Source organism: Ailuropoda melanoleuca, chromosome 1 (genome assembly GCF_002007445.2).
Source record: "Ailuropoda melanoleuca isolate Jingjing chromosome 1, ASM200744v2, whole genome shotgun sequence".
NCBI classification, from domain to species: Eukaryota; Metazoa; Chordata; class Mammalia; order Carnivora; family Ursidae; genus Ailuropoda; species Ailuropoda melanoleuca.
This window is the reverse complement of record NC_048218.1, coordinates 175889150-175913573: the sequence shown is the minus strand read 5'-3', so window position 1 is coordinate 175913573 and position 24424 is coordinate 175889150. Positions and strand designations below refer to the sequence as shown.

Genomic DNA, 24424 nt, shown 5'->3' with positions numbered 1-24424 from the left:
TTGACAGTTAATGTTTGCAGAGCACCTAAGCATTAGGTTAATTTTCATTCCTTCCTCACCTTTACTTCATCCTTGTTAGAGAGGCAAGTGGCAAGAATAATTGGTACCTTATATGCTAAATCTTAAGATTAGATCTGGCTGTGTTCAATGAAATAAACAGTAGAAGCTTAGACATGATAGAAATTTATGTCTTTCTCACAGTATGCAAGCCAGAGGCAGGAAGTTCTGGGCTTGTGTGTGGTTTCGTGGTGTCAAAAGTGATACAGGCTCTTATTTTTCTGCCAAATGGTACGTGGCTTCCATCATCAAGGATACTTGCAAGTTTGATTCAGCTGCAAGAGCTTTAACCATCACATCTGCTCTCCAGCAGTAGGAAGGAGAAGGGTTCTTAGTTCAATGCTTGAAAGAGCTTTGCTAGAAATTCGACACAACATTTGCAGTTATATTTCATTGGCAAGGACATAGTCACACCCCCGTACCTAGCTAGGGGTGGCATATACTTGGTAAGCCACCAACAGTGTCTGACACAAATATATTTTAGTTTTTCTAGTTTGATTTTTGTATGCGTGTGATCTGATCTGTGTTCTGTTTGCCTAATGTCCTGTATGGGATAGCAAATTGATTTCATCTTTTTCAACATTCTCATTTGTTAGTGATGGCCGCTGGGAGCGCTGCATTGATATGCTTCTGGGGGCTCATGTGGGCTGATTGAGGAGGGGTGGCTGCCCCTGGTGCAGGTGACTGCCGCTGATGAGCAGTGACTGCCAGTCTGGGCTGGTTTCCGTTTTTACAGCTCAAATCCTAGCCCATAGTCTTCATTCGTGATTTTCCGTGAAAATTTAATTTCTCCTGGTAGTGGTTGTATTTTACTCTTTGTAAAGCAAAGACAGTAGCCCAAGAAAAACCCAAATTATAAGCCTCAGATGGACCTGTTCTCTGCAAGGCAGGATTCTGTTTATACCCTGGCCTAGCAATAATCAGATTGTCCGTCGCTCTGGTCTTTTCCTCTGGGCAACATAAGAGTGACTGACTATATTGACTTCACCAGGGAGAGTTCACAGGCACCGCAGCCAATCCCTTGCTGCGGCTGCTGCTGCTGTTGGTGGTGGTGGTGCTGGTGGTGTTTGGTGTTTATCGTCTCTTCCCGATCAAGGGCCGTGGCATGCATGCCCCAGTAGAGGATGTTTGATTGTTTGTTGCCACTTGCTTTTTGTTTTTGTTTTTACTATGTCTTCTTCATGTCCTATTTGAAACACAAATTTGTGCCTTGCTAAATCCATACTGCATCATTAGAAGAAAAAAAGTCTTGCTTTAGGTTTTGGATAGCCCTGTTAGCAGATCTTTCTCACCTAATTATGTTCACCTAAGCAGTAAGACGTGCTAAACCTCACAGTGTTAACATATGTCCACTTGCAACATTTGGTTTTCTGCCAAAGGCCAGATCCTAATCCTCCTATAAATAAAGGGAGCCTTAGCTAGAGTCTGTTTGTGCATACAGAGTATCTTTTCATGAACGTTTCTTGGTTTTATAAGATCATGTTAACTTCTTGCTTTGTGATCTTTAGTGAGTGGACCAGGGGTTCTTAAACAGACAGCAGGGGACATTTGGCAATGTCTGAAGACGTTTTTGGTTGTCACAATTGGGAGTGGGGTGGATGGGGGTGGGGAGAGGTGCTACTGGGTCTGGTGCATAGAAGCCAGAGAAAGCTGCGAAGCGTCCTACAAAACCCACGGAAGCCCCCACAACAAAGAATTATCCAGCCCAAGTTATCAGTAGTGCTGAAGTTGAAAAACCATGGTATAGGCAATCCATCCAGTAATTTATACATTATATGAGGATTAAAAATTTGCATCCCTTCAATAAATCTTTGGAATGAATGTTTCTTTTCCTAATCAAAGGTCTAGTTAAACTATAAGCATGTTTAGAGTGGCTGGTATGTGCCTTTGTAACCATAATTTATTTCACAGATGGATTTTTGTCTGTTTGTTATAACTACCAAATTATAGCCCTTGAAGTGTGAACATGCCTTTTTAATTTTGTTTTTATAATAATATTTTCACAGAGATATTTTTAGCAGTTCCCCATGCTAGTGAGTTACCAGGAGATAAACAAGTCATCATAACCTACTTATGTCCGCATCTTTTCCAAACCTGGAAGAATGGTGGGTGAGGGAAGGAGAGATTTCAGTGCCATTTCTGATGACTTACGTCACTTGTGCGTCATCAGGGTAGAAGCAGGCTGGCTTAGGACAGGCACGCATGGAAAGACCCAAGGTTCCAAGGCAGTAATTGTACAAAAGATGCAACAATGCGTTTTTCAGTCGGCTTTGATTTGCATGTCTTTGCATATGATCTCAATCAATAGTTCTCAACCCTCATTGCACATTAGAATCACCTGGGGAGCTTTTAAAACTATCACTGTCTGGACCCCCATCCCCTAGAAATTCTAATTTAATTGTTCTGGGATAGGTCCTGGGCATAAGTATTTTTTAAAAGCTCTCCTGGTGATTCTCAAGTGCAGCCAAGGTTGAGAACCACTGATCTAGATATATTGAATTCCTTGCATGAGTAAAGGAGCTAATTTTTTTTTTTTTTTGCTCCGCTTTTAGTGAATGTCATGACTGATGCTAAGAACTTTGCACATGTGTGAAATAAAGACCAGATGCCTCCTTGAGGCTTTTATACCTGTTTTTCCCACTCTAGTCCTTGGTAGTCATTCATTTCTTCATAGTACTTTATGCTGTGTTACCCGAAACTTCTAAGTGTATGAATAAATAAGTTAGCATTTTCAGAAAATAAAAATTTCTTTATGAGTTAAAGAGATGTAGTTTTATGAACGTATGATGCTTCTATTGCTTTGGTAAAAAAGAATCTTAAAAGCACAAAATAGAGCAACCTTCTCAGAAGACAAGCAGAATTATGCTTTTTCCCCCTATGGTTAGACTATTTCTCTGCAGGAAGCTTTGTCTAGCAATTATCACTAACATAACACAGTGCTGAGGCGCACTTTACAAGAAAGGGTACTTTTCACATTTGCAGAGAGATGTCCATTGTACCTGTTGAGTATACAGTGATTACAGATGCATTTGCTTAATTGTATTTTTAACTGTTTGCTTTTCGAGTAGTTCAAATGAAAACTAAAAGATGAAACAATTCTGGCAATCTCATCCTGTTGCATTCACAACTGTAAATTTAGATGGTGTTTTTTCTTTTCAAATGTTGGTTACTCAGGAATTGTTGAAATAAGAAACATAAAAAGATGTTTAATGTAGAAACAGGGTTATGTGCCTTACCCTTAAGCAAAGGATATTACCCTGTTACTGTGGAATTAATTCCTGAGCTTTTTTTTTTTTTTTTCAATTGTCTGGTGAGCCAAAAGAGTTGGCCATTAGTAATCTGTGTTAGGAAAGCAAAAATCCTTCATATTCTTAGCATCCATTCTGGGAATACACAGTCCTTTGTGTGTGTTTTCCCTGTGCTCTTACCCTGAATCAGTTCTCCTTGAAGGTGGTCCAGGAACTAGGTGGACTATGAACTGCTTGTAACTGGTCCACCTGCAAAAATGGTGAGTAAAGTTTAGAAACCTTCATAACGTTCTAACAATACCGTGACATTTTTACTGTATGCTATGGAAATGTCTGCCTATAGTAGGTTAGGGGGAAGAACAACTTAGTTTTTTCCTGCACGCAGTGTGAGAAGCACTGTCCTAGGTGGTTCATTGTTCCTGCTCCCACTTTGGCTGTTGGTCGTAGTGTCACTTTCTCAGGACGCCTGCTGTGACTGCCCAGACCCAAGTCAGATCACATCCTTACAGATCCTCATGATAACCTGGTTCTTCCCCTCCATTTGTCACAGTTGCGGGTTCCCATCTGTACATGGGATGATTTTGTTGATGTCTGCTCGCCCTGGTAGATAAGATCTGTGAAGGTAGGGGCTGTTTCTGGTTTTGCTCATCAGTGCATTCTCACTGCTTGGCACGTAATAGACACTTAGCAAGTGTGAGTTGCCTGACTGATCACCCCCATGTTCTCTTCACCCTGGAACTATCGGTGATTCCTTTCCTCCTTCAGCTTGTGTTAATGCTCACTTCTGATCCTGCCTCCCAAGTGTAGCCTGCGCTAGGCAGAGACCAGATGTGGACACGGGTGCTGTTCCTCCCCTTAGCCACCTCACCGGCCTCCCCAATCTGCCTCCCTGCAGCTCCATGGCAAGTGAGAAACATTTTCTTGCTCTCATGATTCAATATCACTTACCACAGCGTGTCTCAGAAAACTACCATAATTTAGCAATTTAGTGCACTTTAGAAGGACTTTTAATTATGAATAACGTGAAATCATAGCTGCGTTGTTCAACTACCATCAGTGCAATGACCAGATACAATTTAGTCTGGTTTTTTAAAGATGACTAATAATTTGTTCTCACCCTGGATGTTGATAAGGGAACAGTAGAATCTTTTGAACTTCGTGTTGCCTGAATCTACTGAACAAGTTGGTATCATTTTAACATTAATGATTTAAAACCAAATTCTTGAGGTACCTGGGGGGTTCGTGGTTAAGCATCTGACTCTTGATTTCAGCTCAGGTCATGATCTCAGGGTCGTGAGATGGAGCCCCACTTTAGGCTCTGTGCTGGGCATTGAACCTGCTTAAGATTCACTCTCTCCCTCTCCCCCTCCCCCAACTCTCCTTTAAAAGATAGATAGATAGATAGATAGATAGATAGATAGATAGATAGATAGAGCAAACTAAATTCTTAAAGCAAGATTCCTTGGTGGTCTGCAAACCTCATGGTTTCTTATTTTAGAAGTTGGAAGAAAATTTGGAAGGTAACATTCAACCAGATGCCAAATCCACAGGAGACAAAAAAGAAGATACCACAGGACATCATAATCATACCATAGCTAACTAGTTTGTAGGATCACATTGTTTTCTTCGGTCCTGCTGATCATGTCTTTGTTTGGGGGCTGTTATTCAGATGGAGCACCGACATCGGAAGAAAGATACCCCAGTGCAGGCCAGCAATCACCACCTCTTTGTACAGATGAAGAGCCTCATGTGTTCCAACCTGGGGGAGGAGCTCGAGGTCATCTTCTCACTCTTTGACAGTAAAGAGAACCGACCAATCAGGTAACTGCATATGGAAACATGACTGGAATTTCTTGATGTTGGAATGGTGAGCATTTGTAATTGGCAAGCTTTGGGATATATGACCTTGTATACTTTTCCTCTGTGAGCCGCAGTTTTCTCATTTGTAGAACTATGTGCATTTCTAAACTGCCTACCCTCTGGAGGTACCCACAAATGTGAGACGGGGTGATGCATACAGAAGTTCTTTGAAAAACTCAAAAGGGGTGTAGAACCATGATAATTATTACTAATTGAAAGTGCGGCATTGATCTCAGGTCTGTTGTTTGAGTTACTTTGTATTGATAATGCAAGGGAGACATAATATTTCTAAAGCCCAAAGTTGGTTTGCTTATCAAGGTCAACACATTGTATTTTTCAAATTTGCAGTAAACAGTTGCATTATTTTTATCCTCTCTGCATCAGGGAATATCAGGAGAGGGATAAGTACTTGGAAACCTTCCCAATTAGAGTTTCAGAGTTGTGAAATGATAAACAGTTTCACTTTTTTTTTTTTTTTCTTTCTCAGTTCTCAGAGTCTTCTCTTGGGCAAGTTTTAATATTTAGGAAAATCCTGTAGTGAATGTTTTGGTTGTTACTCAAAAGCCTCCACTCTTGTTGAGACTTCTTTGTGTTTCAAGTTGTTTTGTATTTGTTTTAAAGTTGAACATAATGCATACCACCTTTTACATTAAAAAATTTAAATTTAGAATTAAAATTGCATCACACAAATCACACATAATGACCCAACTTTACCGTGTTTTAAAAAATGATGCTTATTAAAATACTGACGGTTTTAAGCAACTCTGAACCGCATATATTGTTTTATAAACACAAAATAATTCTGGAGTATTTCTGTCCTGGTAAAAAAATATTTTTTTTCTAAGAAATATATGTGAAGTTTATTTTTAATACATTTATAGCCATAAAAGCTTTGGTGAGTTAATTTATATGTTAATTATAACCTACTAGTAAGAGTACTTTCTATTCTTGACAGTGGACTGAATTCATAGAATTTAAAGGTAGTATTTTTGGGTAGCAAGGACAGAATTTATGAGATGTGTAAATAACAATGATAATAGTTTCAAAATCTGCTTTATACACTTTTGAAGAAAATGAATCAGTAAGGTAGAAACATAAACCAGCAGTGTTAAAAAGGGAAGAAAATGAAGGCTTGAAAAACAGATCCAAATTGCAGCTTAGCACTTACTTTAGAAATGTGAGAGATTATTTAGAGATAATACTTGCTAACATATTGAAGTGTGTCTTAGAGAGCTTGGTTTCCGGGTAGTTTAACAAAAATTCCTCATAACATTGTCTGTATAATAATGTTGTCTCTAAAATATTTAACGAACTATAGGAAAAGTAAAAGGGAGAAATGAGGTCACTCTTCTACTCGTTCCTGTTAAGCTAAGGTTTTGAAGACTAACAATTCCCCTTTGCCACTAATGTTCACATGGCATCACTACAGGAATATGTTAATTTAGGATTAATATTAGCTGCACTCTTAGTTTTGTCTTGTTATTTTGAAATTTCCTAAAACACCCTTTTAGGTTTTAATCAACAGAGTTCCCCTTGTTTTATTCCTATGTACTTGGTAAAAGTAGGAAAATAACCTGGGTGCAGGATCCCCAAAATATGTTTTTGTGGCCCCCAAGTTCAGACCAGGAGCTGGACCTTTTTCCTGCTCTGTGCCATGGTCGGGCTCCCATATGTGCCTGCCTCTCCCTTGTCCCTCCCCCCTTTCCTTCATTTCCCCTCCCCCTTGCCTCTGTCACACACACTCCTCTGATAATCCCCCTGATATGTAATACCCTAGAAGAAATCAAGCCTAAATCCTTCTTCACTGCTTTTACACCCCATAATCACCGTAAAGGTAATCAGCAAAAGAATAAGAATGAATATATATGCTTAGGAGGTGGTGGAACAGCCTCAGATTTTTTTTCTTGACTTTCTGAGACCTTGGGCAGCACAGTGATTATTCTTTCAGGGAGTTTTCAAACCTTGCGGTTAGTAGCTTTGGTTCCATTGATGGCACAGGGAAGTGTCTCCATTACCTTTTGAAAGGACCTTAGAATGCGCAGATCTGGAGACTGGACTTGATTCTGGTCTTCGCAGTTGACCGCTGCTGCCCTGACCCCTTCACTTGCCTCTGTCTTTTCATTCATCTTGAAACTGGTGACAGGTCTGGCTTGCCTCGTTGCTCCCAGTACAGCTCATGAATGTAAAGTATTTAAGTATTTGCATCTTCTCAGAAAAGGCTATTATAAAGGTAAGATATGATTTTGAGACATTGTGTTTCTTCTTAGGCCCAACAGTGTGGGATGTATGGGTATTTTAAAATCACCTTGCATTTCTTTTTTAAACTCTTTTTTTTTTTTTTTTAAAGAAAATTTCAGATGTGTGAAAAGGTAGCATAGTATCATAAAGCCTCATGTACCTGCCTCCAGCTTCAACAGTGATCAGCTCAGACCTGGTCTTGTTTTAACCACACCCCTTTCCAGTCCTCCTCCTTGCCCCCAGATTATTTGGACACAAATACCAGACATCCTACTTTCAAATGTAAATATTTTGGGGTATATCCCTAAAAAGAGGAATTGCAAAGAAATTACTACCTAATAAATTAATATTCCCTTATAATCAAGTATCCATCTCCAGCCAAGCTTCAGTTTTCCCATATTGACTCATATAATTTTACAAATTCCTTATCTGGAATCCCAGATAAAGAATTTATAATTTGTAAGATCCAAATCAAGCCCATATGTTACGGCTGGTTGATTAAGTTTCGCAAGTCATTTTTCAGCTACAGTTTCCCTCCCTCTTTCCCTCTTAAATTTTCTTGTAATTCCTTTGTTGAGGAAACTGGATCATTTGATTTTTTTCTTTTTCTCAGTTCCAAGTCCAGCCCAAACAATGCAAATCTGTAGACAAAAGGTGGTATATTTCAGTGAATGCTCATGTTGTTAAGGAAGATCATGAGTGCTATAATATACAAAAAATAAAACACATTCTAAGTATAATATTTATAGCATTTATCCTGACCATTAATCACAGGAAGTTACCGTGTCCAGGTAGATGTTTGTTCCTCCCACAAGGCAAACAACTGGTTGGGACTTTTTTTTTTTTTTTTAATTTCCTCCTCTAAGAAGCAAACAGCCAACATTTACTGAGCACTAACCATTTTCCAGACTTCCTTCTAAATGCTTTAAAAATATTATCAGCACTAATATTATAGGTGAAGAAACCGAGGCACAGAAAGTTTGCATAGTCAAGCAGGATTTTACTGGCCAGAGTTAGAACTTCAGAGACTGATAGTCTTAATAATAAGTTGTTATAAATTATTGGTAATGATAATACTAAAACTAACATAGGGCCTCAGAAATACTCTGCTATAGAAATTGGTTTTCTGAATTGAGTCTTTCTCAAAAACCTTAAGAAAAGCAAAGTAGCATTGACTCTTACTGTGTGCCGTTGATAAATGTCTCAGCAGTACTTGGAGATGGCAAATGCGAAAGGAGACAAACATATGAAAATTGTCCCCTTGTGGTTCGCTCCGTGGAACAATGACCCACATGCATCTCCTCAGTACCGGGAAGGGTACGTTTTCCAACAAAAAACTTAAATTGTCACTGAAGTTGGGCCATACTTAGAAAGCCCATTGATTTTATCTCAAAACAATTTCTACCCGAAGCTGCCCCGAATGGTAGGCCTCTGCTGTAAGACAAGTCTTGCTGTAAGTATTCGCAAAGACTTCGTCAACCTCTGACACCATCTTGCTCACGTGCACCTGCCCTGTCCTCCTTTTCCAGCTTACCTTCCTCAGTAGCTTGTGTAGCAGCACCAGCCCAGAGCCCCTGCAGATAAAGCTACATTGGATTCAGCTATCAGCAAATATAACATACTTTGATTTCTTTGAGTTTTGTTCAGTCTTGACATTTACATAATTAGTAGAAAAATGAGTTTGATAAATTACATTTTATATGAGTAAATGGTTTTAGAGAACATCTATCTGGTTGAAAGTTTGTAACTTCCCCAGTCTACAAGGGTATAGCTGGAAAAGTCAGGTAGCCATTTCCCTAGATATCATCCATAATTTTATTTTGTTTTATTTTCTTCTTTTCTGTTCTATTTATTTAACAAAGCACTTATATAATGCTTATGGTGTGCCAGGCACTGTTCTAAGCTCTTTTAAAAATATTTACTTATTTATCCCTTGTAACAACCCTATGAGGTAGGTACTATTGCTATCCCAATTTTTTATGGATGGGGAAACTGAGGCACACAGCAATTAATAGGTGACATAGCTGGTATGTCGTGTGGCTGGTATTTTAACTTGCAGCCTCATCAGGAGTCAGTACTCTGAATCACTTTTCTATACCCATTCTCCTCATCTTTAGTACTTATCGTATCCTGTTTCCTTCCTCAACCAAGTTTTACTCACCAGTGTGTGGTAAGGGGTCTGTTGAGGGTTTTTTTGTTTTTTTGTTTTTTTTTTAAGAAACCAGAGTGGGGGGCACCCGGGTGGCACAGCGGTTAAGCGTCTGCCTTCGGCTCAGGGCGTGATTCTGGCGTTATGGGATCGAGCCCCACATCAGGCTCCCTCTGCTTTGAGCCTGCTTCTTCCTCTCCCACTCCCCCTGCTTGTGTTCCCTCTCTCGCTGGCTGTCTCTCTCTCTGTCACATAAATAAATAAAATCTTTAAAAAAAAAAAAAAGAAAGAAAGAAAGAAAGAAAGAAAGAAAGAAAGAAAGAAACCAGAGTGGGAGAGAAAATGAGCTTGTTGACAGGAAAGATCCAGTAACAAAGGAGAGACTGCACTCAGAGGAGAGGGGATGTCTTTGGTAGGTCAGCGTTCCTTCAGAGGCATCAGGAAATGGGCTTCAGACTGCAGGTGGGCGATGAGCCAGGGGCCAGAGAAAGGACAAGGTTGGGGAAGGGTGTGGATGTGCATAAACTGAGCTCTATAGGATTGGGAATATCAGGAGGTTTTTAAAAATATATATATAAAGAAATCAAACTGGTTAACCTTATGTGCTACAAATGTCTCCTTTGGCTTGCATTTAAATTTGGCTGTTGAACAGTTTGGGGGCAGAAATGTTCCCGGTGTTTCTGTTTCCATAGGCTGTACCGCTCTGCATGTGTGTACTCATTCCTGTCTTCCCCATGTGGATCTGTGTCAGTTACTCCACAGCAGACTGTAAATTATATGGGCCAATGAAAATGACATCGTGCACTGGCTGACTACTTCCCTTATAACTTTCATTACTTTGTTTACTGATGTATTCTAAGGCTTCATTAATTAAAGCTGTAAATTTGTTTCATGACCAATCTATTACTGTATTTCATTCTCATCAGAGAATTTATTTAATAGGACCTAAGTGCCACAAATGGGTACTTAGTTCCGTGCAGGGCTTGCTGCTGGCATGGGCTTTTATTTGAGAAAAGAGCAGCAGGGTAGTATTCCTGGAAAGTCTTATTCTGGTGATCCAGTTCCAAAAGTCTTTTCCTAGTAGTTAAATTCAGATAAAATTTATTTTCTGCCAGTACCTTATTCACATTCTTTCCTGAAGTTATGTATTTTTCTTACACGGTAGGAAATACATACAAACTCTCATTTTCCTTGAAATGCCTCATTTCCATGTAAATTTTATGTTGCCCACAATCACCTTCTTTTTTAGTATATCATCCTAATTCTGTCATTTATGAAAAAGATAAGTAGTGAATATTATTGGTAGGGCACAGGTTTTTTTAATGTGAATTCATAGAGAACTATGAAGTATGTCTGAATGTATCTCCATCTTCAAGACACGTATCTTCCCGTATCTGGACCAGGCACCACTGTATGGTTTATAACTGGCCCAGCTCTTGTGTCAGAGGGTTCAAATTCTGGGTTTTTTTTGTTTTTTTGTTTTTTTTTTTTAATTCAGTAGCTGAATCGGCCGGGGTGAGTTAATTCATTTTTCTTATGCTGTTAATTATCTACTACATGAAGATGATAATAGCACTCTCTTCGTGGGATTATTTGAGGATTAAATGGATATACTTTGTAGTGTAATGCTCGACACCAGTAATTGGTCAGTAAATGGTAGCTGTAAAGATTATGATTTTCAAAAACCCAAATAGGAAATGTACTTTAACATAACCAGAAATGATAAATGGTATCTGGTCTTGAATTCTTATATTTTGCAAGGAATTATTGTTGTTTTTTAAAGTACATGTTATTATAGTTAGGTAAGATTCAGAGAGACTTAACTAGTAAACAGCTCGAATGGCATCAGGGGTATGATTTGCTTTAAAATACTTTAGCAACAAGAAGGGAAAAAAATGAAAAAGTCAGAATAAAGGGATAGGTGGCTAGTGTGACAAAATTTAATGGTTGTGGATTCTCTGTGGTAGGTATATGGGTTCTTGGTTTAACTTCTAGCAGTTTAGTGTGTATGGTTAATGAGTTACCTGCTTCAAATGTTTTATGCACACAGGCAAAAAAGCAATAAGGAAGACTAGTTTATTAGTCTGGTCTAGGCGCTAGTCTCATGGATGGTCTTGGTTCCATTCCGCCTGTAATAATATTCCTGGGTTTATATAAACTGACAATAATATCCTTGAAAACGGATTTGACAAAACTTGAGAGGGATGTTTTCCTAAGGTCTAGGATATTCAGTATTTTATAACATGTACTTTATAACATTACCTTTAAAGCATAAACTTTGACTTATATATAAAGCAAAATAGCAGCTTTTAGAAGATGAATAAAGATTCTGTGAGAGGACGTACCTTATATGTCAGGCAAAATCCTCTGTCTTCATTAGGACCAGCTTCCCAGAATTTCTGAATTAGTACGTGTTTGCCCTCTCAAAAGTGAAGAAAGGCAGCAGTTCTGTGAAAAGCATACCATTCACTTGTTCACCGATTCACTCATTACACAAGTTTCATAGGAGTATCTGTTGTGTCCCAGCAGTCTGAGACCTTACTGGAGATTCAGAGGCAAATCCTGGAGCAAATGGCAGAAGGGAGCCCGGCTGCAAGGGAAGGAATCTACTTTGAGACGAATGATGCTGCTTCTGATGTGGGAGGAGGGGAGGTGAGGGCAGTGAAATGGACAGAAAATGTTGAGATGGAAACACTGGGTTCGTGGTCTTGATCTTGTACAGATAAGGCTGGGAAACAAGATCTGCTGTCATTGGAGAGCAAAAGAGAGAATAAATTGGGGACTGAAAGTGATTCACAGGAGCCTGGTGAGCGGACACTGAGCAGGAGTGTGATAGGAAGTGAGTTAGTGAGGAATGATAGAATTGCTTCATGTGGAGAGGCCCTTCCAAAGAGAGAGGTCTGAAAGGGGTAGTGAATCCTGGCTCCCAAGTTACACAGCTTCTGCCAGAGGTGCTCCGAAGTAGGAGTCAGACGCAGGTGCTGGGGGGTGGAGATGGAAACATCAGAGCTGGAAAAGAATGAGAAGATTGGGAATCTAGCATCATGATGCGGAGAATCAAAGGAATGACAACCGTAGCTTCTGATGGGTCTCTTCAGGGGCAGATGTGATCTAAAAACAGCCTTTTTGTTTTTTAAAGGAAATTAAAGAAGTGGTGTTTTGTTTTATTTTTGAAAAATTCAGGTTCTTGGAAAATTTTTCAAGAGCTGGTAGAAGGCAGCTAGCTGTCAGAGAGAACAGTTAGCCCAGACTAGGAGAAATGTATGTCTGTGTGTATGTGTTGGAGTCCACTGTATGTATGGTACATAACACAGTTAAGAGAGCGGATAAGATTTTTTTAATTCTCTGAGCACTGTGCTAGAATTTCTCATTTCATACATCATTTACAATTTATTAGAGTGTGATCACGTAAGTTAAGCGTTGATATTTTTATCATAAATGAAGAGCGTTTGTGGTTTGTGAATGCTGAAGGATAGCTGGCAGAGATCTTCGTAGAGTTTTGGGTTAGGAAGCTAGCTCAGAATTGTCACCTCTCCAAAGCACAGCAACAATGTGGAGAGAACATCTGGCCATAGGTGCAGGGAGCACAACTCTGCTTGAGAACAGAAATAGATAGAGAAGGCGTCCGAGCTCCTCGCCGTGTGGCAACATCAAGTATTCCATACGGCCCAGAGCGCTTCCTGCTGTCTAGACGTGCTGGCACACATCTCACTGTGGGTGTCTGGCCATCAGTGACCCGCAGTGACCTTCCCTGGGGCCTCCTGTTTAAAGGCACTACTGCTTTCCACTCTCCCTCTTCTTTTCCATCATTTAATTCTTCCAGCGGGTGCGTGAAAATCAGAACTGTTGTCACTTGGGAATTCATCAGATTTTGTGGTTTGCTTCCCCTGTGGTCACACTTCTGTATCACGTATTAAAAAAAATAACAACAACAAATAATTGCTTTAGAGATGTGGTGATGTCTTTCATCGGAGACATTTTAAGAAACGGACCAGGAGGAAGATCTAAACAAAAGAAGCAAAGAAATAACTTTATTCACGCTGAGAACACCTAGGGTAGAAGCCATCCACTCTTTCTCTGTAGCATTTTAAGAGCCATACAATTCCATTTATTTTTCAAATTGCAAATTAATACATGATTGTAACAGTAAGTGGCTGGAAGTTCAAGGTGGCAGAAAGCTGAAAGCTCACAGTCGGTGCATTCAGAGCTGGCTTTCTCATTCTTAGCTCTCCCCACTTATCCAGGCTCCATGCCTCCTCTTACTTCGTGCATTATTGGAGAGTGTGACCACAAGGCCCTTTGACCCCTCTTCCCGTGTTTTAAAAGACGACCAGATTGTGTTCTTCTTACCAAGGAGCTGGTCATCTCTGTCTTTCTTGCTCTGCACTCTGTTTGCTGCTTGTAGGGAATTCAGATTTCATTTTCCTAAGTTCCCCACTGTAGAAGTTTCAGTCACACTGAGCCGCCCATCTCACAAGGACTTCTTTGGTACTCGGTGCCATTTCTGTTGTAAGACGGTTGAACACTGACAAAGGAATTGTGAATGATAGGGCCCTCATTGGCTCCTATTCTGAAGATAAGACTTTATCCCCTCATCATCTTTTTGTGCCGCTGGGTGGGCATCGATGCGGTTAGAGGAAGCTTACAAGTCTTTTGTTGTTGTTGAGGCAACACATGGTAAGATCGTGCGGTTATTGTCTTCATTTTTGTTGTCATCCTTCTACTCCGGTGGGCATGTGCTTCTCAGTGAGAGGGAGATCTCAAGCTGCTGAGGGCTTCTGGAGTGTTGATGGAGCTGCTGCGTGTTACTCTGTGTGAATCAGAAGTACGCTCTCGGACCTTCCCTGTGGGAGCATCATTTGCAAAATCTGTCATGGTAAAAAATGTGAATAAAAACTGCCAGACACATATACAGTGCCTTTTCCTCAGTATTTCTCTTTAGAGACTTTTGACTGCAAGTTAAACAGAGACTATGTCTTCTTTTTATTTCCTTTGAGGATGATTTCACACTGTTGCTGTTGAATCATTGATGTTCATTCATTGAGCAAACAATAACTGCTGTCCTCCTCAGAGCCAGGCACTAATCTGGGCAAGTGGGGACACATCAATGAATAATACAGGGAAAAAAAAATCCCTGTCCTTCCAGAACTCGGATTCTCATGCTTTTGAAAATACTCTTAAGCTTTAAGTCAAGAAGTATTTCTAAAAAATAGTTTCTATACCATCTCTTTGTATTTTAATCAGTATAGTGTTTCCATTTCACAAAAATATCTGCAGTGTCTAAAGCAGTGCTTTCTAATCTTTTTAGTGCCTTCGGCTCCTTCTCAAATTTCCGAAAACTACAAACCTCTGTGAAAAGTAATGTACCTGTTCTCATGCACATTAACATTTGTATATCGGTTTAGAGACTTTGTAGCTGCTTTGTTTAAAAAAAAGTCATTTGACCTTTAAAAAGCTCAACTGCATGTGTCATGTAGCTAATAAATAGTATTTAATAATGATTTAGATAGTTTTCAGTTTTTAAACTTGTAATGAATACAAAGAATCTGTCAGTAAATTGTTGAAAGGAAATTTGATTTTTTGCTTATTTTCTTTTAAAAAATAGAACATCTTTTTGAGATAATAAATGCATGAAAGATGTCTTGTATTTAATGGTTTTATAGGGCTTGACTTACTTCCAGTTTTATTATTTATTCTGTTCTCATTTAAGATTTCCTTGCAAGGAACTGCATGCTTCAATCCAGAGTATATTTAAGCTCAAGGTTGCTCTATTTTCAAGATTTCTTATTACAGGTGCTTTCGCTAACAAAGGGGAATTGTTAGAAAGGTCAGAATAATTACCGTGCATAGACCAGAGTGTTTCCTCCCTCACGGTGTGTCTAAGATACGGTATTTATAATGATCAAATTATGTAAATTCCCAGAAGAATAAGCATGAGATATCCTGCCTATATAGGCCTTCTTATTTCATGGTTCCTCTTTCTGTTGACCAGATCCTATCATTGCCTACTTTTTGTTACTTCTCTGAGAAACTTGTTTTCTAGTGAAATTCTTAATGAGTTCTCTAGAGATGGTGCAAGCAAGCATTTCCCTGAGTTTCTCAAACGGTATAGCTATTTCTAAGGATTTTACTTGAATTCAACATTGGGATTTCTGGGGTCTCGAGTCTTTTGAACTTATAGCATTACTGGTTTTCTCAAATCGACAGTCAACGCAGATCATTTTTTCAAATCCATCAGTCGGCAATGTGAAATGGCAGGTGATATGTATATCATTTATTTATGACTTTAAAACGCATGGAATTTCTTTTTTCATTGAGTTACACTTTTCTAGAAAGTTTCGATTCAGATAGCTTTATTCTCTGAAAAGAAAAATAGCATGAAGTGCTTTCAGTCATCTTTAGTAGTAAAAAAGAATCAGCACGATGTTCTAAATTGGCAATAGAGTTGACTATAGTTTAAAAAATTATCTCCCCTTGTATCGTTCAACTAAAAAATCCTTTGCTGTCCTGACAAAGCCATCACATTAGCTGGTTGCTTAGTCCCTCACCCTCAAATATGTTTAAGGTGAATCTGAGCATGGACATTAATATTAAAAACAGAAAATTCATAGTCTGTCTACTCTTTAGGTGAACTCCAGAAACCTCGGTAGCGACAATCACTCTCTTTCCATTTCCCTGTAATCAGAAAAAAGCTCATGACCCTAACGTTGCTTCAGTTTTAAAATTAGAAAGCACATTAATAGCTTTATTTAGGAAGTCTTGCCTGATGAGTTGCTTTCATTTATTGCCAAGGAGAAACTGTCCCTTGTCTGGTTATGTGGTTGGGAGAAGAAAAGGGAAAAGTCTTTGGCCTGAAGGTCCCAGGGATGCATTGCCTGTTTTCTGGTATATATGATATGACTCTTGTAAAAGACAGCCAGCAATTCTGACTTGTTAGGACCTTGGTATTTGAGTCAAAACAGTGGGCCTTAAACATGACTGGGCTGTTAAACATGCAGGGAGTCTTGAGGTCCATCCTGACCTAGTAAGTCAGGCTGTCCAGGGTGGGGCCTGGGTTTTATACAGCTTCCACGTTGTGCCCACCTGGGTTAGGAGCCCCCAGATGGGAAGGTGGCAGGTGTCTCTGTTTCCTACTGAGCATTCCTTTTGTCCTTCCTCTGTGCCACAGTGAGCACTGAAGCCCTTGGTCCAGCGGCCAGCACAGCCTCCGCCCACCTCCCCAGAGTTTTGCAGGAATGGGCGGTAGCACCACCCCCCCCCGGGGGGGGGCGGCGTTAGTCCACATTTAGAAAGTTGCTGGAGCCTTCCTGTTTTGAGTTGTCTTTTGCCACTTGTTCTAGGAAAGAACACGGTAATGGTCCCCCTCAGACTGTTGGCAGCATTTTATCCTGTTCCTCAGTCAGAAAGCATTTGAGAAAATGCAGAGGTAGTGAAATAGAAGCATGAAATCACCGTATGTTAGCATTCTCTTGCCTTGTGGATAGAGGTTCGGAGTAAGCACAGCGGAACCATCCTCTCGCATCTTCTCACTCTTCCCTTTGTCCTCTCGCTCCCACTGTTTCCGCCTTGGCTCCTGGCACCTCTCCCTTCACTTCTGCATGTTGTAGAGTAGATATTAATTGTTATCCTTATACATGGCAAAGTTAACTTTAAGACAAGTGACTTTGCATTTTTGAAGGCACTACTACATGGAGTAGTTTTTGGTCAAATGGTTTCATAAAGTATGAGTGTAAAAGAACCGGACAGTTAGGGTTTTTTCTGATTAATTTACCAGAACTTAAGCATCTAAGTGTCTTCTCTCTTGTGTTACTGTTACTCTTGGGGATCATACTTATTTCAGTGATTTAACTGTTCCAATGATTTTAGAAATATTCTTTGTAATTTTTTGTAGGTTGATCAGTCTAGACTACTAATCTTTAACATCACACGTTTCAACCCAAGATATTCCCCACTCATATATTTTTGGATAAAATACAGTTTGTATCATTTTCACATACCTGGAATCACCAGGCAGTTTTGCTTCTTACGAGATGGGAACTATAGAGAGGGAAACATGAATCCATCCAGAGAAACAGAAAAATCTCCTTGGCATTGGCCATTCCTAACTTTAGGTGCATTGCTCTTTGAAGCCACTGATTATCCTAGGAATACCCTATGGGAGAGCCGCTTGATAGGATTACTTCTGAGTAATTACTTCTGAGAGCACCCTCCCACAACTGGCCTGCGTGCCTCCAAGACCCCAGGCAAGGCCTTTCCTACGGAAGGGCGACTGCTTCTCAGTGGCTCTGATAGGCGGAGCGGCGGGAAGACCAGAACATCCTGTCCTGCTGAGAATGGGAACAGAAGCCATCATGGGCTTCCCATCCCTATGGTACACCCCATGTTATCTGATCACTGGCAAGAGCTTTTCTATGGAAATACACTCTTCATTATCAGAGATCTTTTTGAGTCGGTCGGAATGCAGTAACTGAGCAGGTGCACAGATGTAAACTCCCTGAACACAGATGTGTTTGTGGCTGGTTGGCTGGGTGGCTGTCTGGCTTGACTGATTGATTGATTGATTTTCAGTTTCATGTGTTTTCATTATTATTTTTTATTTTATTGAAAATATTCACAATAAAAACTCTCCGTTCACATGACATGGTTAGTCTTGCTCTCCTTTGTTCAAGGTAGTCTGTTCTTTTAACTACAGTTTAGCAGTTGTGGTTAAGAGCTGAGATTCTGGAGTCAGACCCTGACTAATTGACTTCCTGGCTCCACCCTTGCTGATCATGCAAGTTTGGCCAATTGACCTAATATCGCCAAGCCCCAGATTCCTCACATGCAAAGTAGGCATGGAGGTGGTTCCTACCACATAAGGCAGTTGTGAGAAGTAAGTGAGAAAATCCATGTGAAGTGTAAGTTGTGGTGCCTCGCACAGGGTAATATTTACTGGTACTGTTTTTCCCCTGGGGCCATGCTGGGGATGCTTATTTATACTCTTATTTCATTATCTTGGTTTCCTTAAATCCTTGTTAGAAGAAGGCAAATCATAAATAATAAATAATTATGGTTTTTCATTGTTTATTTCCAAAGAAAGAATCTGTTGATTTATAATATAGAATGATTTATAATGGCTCACACACGGAATTCATGTGGACACTAAATTTCTCTGGCAGTGAAAGTTCCTCTGGGAGAACATGGCAGTATATGGAAAAGTCAAATGAGGATTTTTTTCCCCCTTGCTGGTAATATCAACTCACATTTCTCAGTGTTTCTGGAATTGTTTCTATTTGCTTATTCATTCTTTGATGAGGAAGAAGGACACAGTATTCTCATTTGGAAATATATGATGTCACTGTAGATTTTTCCATTACCATCTGTTTCATATAATAAAGATATAAAATGTGCATGGGGACAAGGTTAAAAGCATGATCTGGAATCTGGGGGTGCCATGAAGTTAATTAGGTGACTCTCACATCTGGTGGGGAGCCATCATTGATTAAAATGTCTCTTTGGAGAATTTCATGCATTTCTCACCATAAAGTAAAGGACATTCTGGAGAAGAGAGGGAAACTTAGGAAGGGAAATAAAGCTCCCCAATTATTTGGATCATGTTTTATTTTTTTCCTAAAAGATTGTATTTGTTCAGTCTTTAATTAAACACCGAGGAAGTACCAAGTCATTGGCTAGCAGCTGGGGACGTAAAGGTTGATGGTGACCGCCCTGTGCTCTAGGTACTCACAATGTATTAGCAAGAAACACACACACCTGTTAGGGTTAGGAAAAAAATGTAAGCAATATAATTGAGGTGTTCACATCTTATCATAGACCACTTTTTAAAATCACAAAAACTTGTTTTCTAATAGGAGACGCCACCCTTTTCCTTACAGTAGAGTCTCGAAATGCCTTTATGTGTGGCCACAAAAGTTTGTGAGAGAATTGTAGAAGATATACCAGAGTGACATGTCAGTGACTTGTTCGGTTTTTCTCCCCCAGCCATGAAGGCATACATTTTGGTATTCTCCAAACTTGGGGTGGGGGTGGCGTGGGGGGTATTTATTTGTAATTCAAAGATTGTGTAATGTGTTGCTATAGGTCTTCTTTTTCTTTTTTTTTAAATGTTATGTTAGTCACCATACAGTACATCATTACTTTTTGATGTAGTGTTCCATGATTCATTGTTTGCGTCTAACACCCAGTGCTATAGGCCTTCTGCTTACCTCTGAAACCATTTGCTGGTTAAATAGTGGCTGTTATCACCAAAGCTAAAGAGAATTTGATTTGAGTTTGTATAACTTGTCACTAAGTGAATAAAAAAGATTTTTTTTTAATTGGCCATAAAGGCTTTCTTTTTTTCCTTTTAATAGAAGTCTGGTTTTTAAAAAATTACACATGAGTTATTTTTCCATAGTACCCATCGTCAGTCTATTTTTATCGACCCCTTAAGGCATGCTTAAGCGAGGGGGTATGTCATTGGCTTAGTACGTATTGATATTCTTTCTGAAACAGGATATGATATAGTATAATACTTGCATAATCAGGATTCTGTCTAGACTGGTGAAATTAAAATAGTGACAGAGCAAAAGGAATCTCTTTCTGAAATAGAATACTTTAGGAAACGTTGCTTTACCAGAATATTGATGAAGCTTGCAAATACAGAGTGGTATTTTGTATCAGTATTAAAGATTTTAATATCTAGAACGTCTTGTTGACTTTTGTATATTCATCTTATTGGTATTCATTTTTTGGACTGGCCTGTCAGAAGATAAAGTGAAATTTGTTTTAAACATTCCAGTAGGGATAAAGAGGAGCCTCAAACATAAACACATCTCAAAAAAGTATAAAAATATAAAGTAGCGCGTGCCCTCCATGATAAAGAAGAGGGGAATAAGGTCACCCTGCTTGTGTTTGGGACTAAAATATAATCAATACACATTCTTTGATGACTAAGAAGCAAAACCAAACACCAGTCTTACACCTCAGGAGTTTCAATTAACTAAAGCCAAGTTCTAAAATCATTTTGGAGCTCTGCATTTGTTTAATAAAATCATTTATTTCCCAATTTATTTTTCTAGGTATGTTTCCTTGAACAAATGACCAAGGAACTATTTTAAGCCAGGGGCTGCTTTGAAACCTGCTGAACCAGATTTCCACTTCTTTCATTCCCTTGAGGCCAGGAGGGGTGTGGTGAGAGTGACCCTGTACTCTTAGGACCCGGCCTGACTGAATCAGTGGGTGTCCCGCGCAGATGAATGGCTTCTTTCTTATCTCAGTAGTCTGGACATATTTGCTCTTTATTTCTATAAAGCAGAGAAAAGATTTACCTTGTAGCATTCATATGAAGTGCAAAGGTTTTGAATTAACACATGGGAGATAATCAGTACTCAGCTATGCTCCAGGTCTGTGATCTTGGGCAAAACTCCTTACTGTGTCTCAGTTTTCCCAGCTATAAAATGGGCATAATGGTAGTACTGTCTTTATAAGGGCATAGTGAGGATTAAATGGGTCCATTCCTGTAAAGCCCTTAGCAGAGTGGCCATCAAATGGTGAATTCTTGCAAAAATAGTATTACCTAGTATGATTATTTAAGTATAATTCATTTATCCGAAGATGAGTTTTTACACATTTCCTTTGTGCATATCTTAAATTGGAAATACTGGTGAATTTTCTTCCACTGTGAAGAAAGCGTACAGTCTTGCTCCTTGAGTTATAGCGAATGACGGTTGGGGTAGTAGTAATTCAACTCTGCATCCTCAGTGGGAGCGGTCATTTCCAGCCTCGACTTCAGAATTGTATCGGGTGGGAACTTTAGCTTCACTTGAGAATCCTTGCAGCAATTTATCTTCTCGTCATTCAGACCTCATCAGCCGCCGCTCTCCGGAAAAATACCCAAAAAACCCACAGATAATAGGTGTGGAAATGACCCCACAGAAATGTGCATGGGTTGCCCTTAGTCATATGAGAGGGCAGGAACAGGTATAATGTAAGAATAAAAAAAACCAAGGTAAGCCAGGTAGTTGAATCTGTTACATGTATCTATCCAGATTTAAATCACAAAAGAGAATAAAAATGTTCCAGAACAGTCATAAATTCATATCCATATGCGTCCTTAGAGATGTGGTTATGGCTCTCATTTCTTCCCCTGTATGAGAGAAGGGAGATTTGCGTTGACAGAGCCATTATTTAAGGCAAGGATTGAGTGGAGAATAAGCATGGAGAGTTGGTAGTTCTGAGCCTCACCAATGCCCTGCACTCTCCCTGCTTGGTCCCCAGGCTGAAGCTACTCTAACCAAGGCCACACTGGGTGCTAATACCCCTGGTACTGCATCCTGTGGGTGTCGGCTGCATGTGCTCTTCCTGAGGCAGGCAGTCATTTAATTCTGTTGTAGGCACCAGGATATTGAAATTCAGAAGCTCATGGTTGCTGGTACATTCATTTTTCTCGGGTTGAAACTCTTTCTCTTTTACTTATTTATTTATTTTTTATTTGAATATAAATGGGGTACCGTTACCTTGGATCTAAATGATGTTCACAAGTATATTGATTTGAATTAGTGGCTGATCAGTAACATTTGTGTTTGTATTTAATTTGGGGACCCTGCATTTTCAAATGCAAGTTCTTTGGGGAGTTTGAGGTCTCCTTTTCGTCCAGTGCAAATTCAAGTCTCATTTCTTGCACCTTCTCTTGGTGTTTTGGATGATGTATTTATAAGAGCATAAACTGTTAAGCCTTCTACTAGATGGTTACCACTCAGGACGGTGTCCTTGTATGATGTTAATTAAATAGTATGACACACAACATGAAAACAATAAGGTACAAACACACAAAATGTGATAGGTCGTGTTTTTCCCCTTAGTGCCCTTGTTTCTACTTTTTGGAATACTAAGAATGGCATATCACTGATATGGAAACCTATTCTTTGGAAAGTTAATTTTTTGTCTGCATATATATTTGCGTTTTCTGCTTTTGCACTTGCCGATTTGCCAGTATTGTCTGAAGTGAAGCAAATGTTTATTGCCTTGGGCGTGCTTCTAATTTACAACAGCAATTCTGACATCAAATGAAGGACCTAATATGTTTTGAGTTTACCTCGTAAGATTTAGAGTAACTAGAAGAGTCCTTAGATATTAAATATCTAATATTTAATATCTAAGTCCTTAGATATTAAATAATTTTCAGAATGTTAACCTTTTTTTTCTCTTGTAGTGAGAGATTTTTCTTGAGGCTGAATAGAAACGGACTTCCCAAAGCCCCGGATAAACCAGAACGACATTGCTCTCTTTTTGTGGTAGGTGGATCTTATTTCATCTAGGAGGCAGACTCTTCCGGTTGTACTTTATATTACTTAAGGGAAATAAATTATTGTGAGAGAACATAGTGACTTTGCTTAAACTTTGTAAATAACACACAGTACAGTAGGGCGGGGCTGCGGGCCTGGGGCTTAAGGAGGGCAGGTGCTGGGATGAGCACTGGGTGTTACATGCAACTAATGAATCGTTGAACGCCACATCAAAAACTAATGATGTACTGTATGCTGGCTAACTGAACATAATAATAAAAAGCATAAAATAAAATAAAAATGCTGGACAAAACAACAAAACAAAAACACCAAAGTCCAGTAGTGCCCAGAATCCTGAATGCCCACCATTCATAGACACATCTCTGTTCCTTTGGTGTATGTTAGAGCCTGTTACACTCCGCATGACATACGGCATTTAGAATGTACTTCATGAATGTTTAAAGAATGAGTGAGAGGGGCGCCTGGGTGGCACAGCGGTTAAGCGTCTGCCTTCGGCTCAGGGCGTGCTCCCCGCGTTGTGGGATCGAGCCCCACATCAGGCTCCTCCGCTATGAGCCTGCTTCTTCCTCTCCCACTCCCNGTGTTAGAGCCTGTTACACTCCGCATGACATACGGCATTTAGAATGTACTTCATAAATGTTTAAAGAATGAGTGAGAAATTAAAAGAAGATTGTTTTTTTAAAAGTATTATTTGACATCAGTAGATTACACTATAAACTTGTAGTGGTATTTTTATCTTATTTCCAGTTTTTANAGAATGAGTGAGAAATTAAAAGAAGATTGTTTTTTTTAAAGTATTATTTGACATCAGTAGATTACACTATAAACTTGTAGTGGTATTTTTATCTTATTTCCAGTTTTTATTTAAATTCCAGTTTGTTAACACAGTGCAATATTAGTGTCAGGTGTACCGTATAGTGATTCCATACTTCCATGTAACACCCAGTACTCATCACTGTAAGTGCCCTCTGTAATCCCCATCACCCCATCCCACCTCCCCTCTGGTAACCATCAGTTTGTTCTCTGTAGTTAAGAATCTGTTTCTTGGTCTCTCTCTCTCTTTTTCCCTTTGCTTGTTTGTTTTGTTTCTTCAATTCCACATATGAGTGAAATATTGTGGTATTTGTCTTTCTCTGACTGACTTATTTTGCTTTGCATAAAACTCTCTAGCCTCATCCCTATCATTGCAAATAGCAGGATTTCATTTCTTTATGGCTGAGTAATATTCCAGTGTGTGTGTGTGTGTGTGTGTGTGTGTGTGTGTGTGTGTGTGTGTGTATAATCTATCTGTCTTACATCTTCTTTATCCATTCATCAGTTGATGGACACTTGGGCTGTTTCCATAATTTGTCTGTTATAAAATGGGCTTTTTTTTTTAAAGCTTTATTTGACATCCGTAGACTAAGAGTGTTAAGTTGATTGTGGTGGTATTTTTAGAACAGGATTTGAATTATATGCTTCTGCTACGAAATTCCATTAAGAATGTCTACATTATCTTTGTCTTTCTTCTGTTATTTGTGGAAATAATGTGCTATGACCTTTAATACTTCTATATAAATCATGAGTTTTAAAGTAATCCCGCTTTTTTT

General features: G+C 39.3%; 1 protein-coding gene across 4 annotated transcripts in view; it reads left to right on the top strand.

Moving 5' to 3' along the window:
• DOCK4 (dedicator of cytokinesis 4) overlaps positions 1-24424 on the top strand; it is a 412699-nt gene that overhangs the window by 200916 nt on the left and 187359 nt on the right. For all 4 annotated transcript variants that reach the window (XM_034670756.1, XM_034670760.1, XM_034670743.1 and 1 more), the window contains exons 8-9: positions 4975-5126; positions 22742-22823. In XM_034670756.1, coding sequence (XP_034526647.1) covers positions 4975-5126; positions 22742-22823 — 234 coding nt within the window. The remainder of the gene's footprint in view (positions 1-4974; positions 5127-22741; positions 22824-24424) is intronic.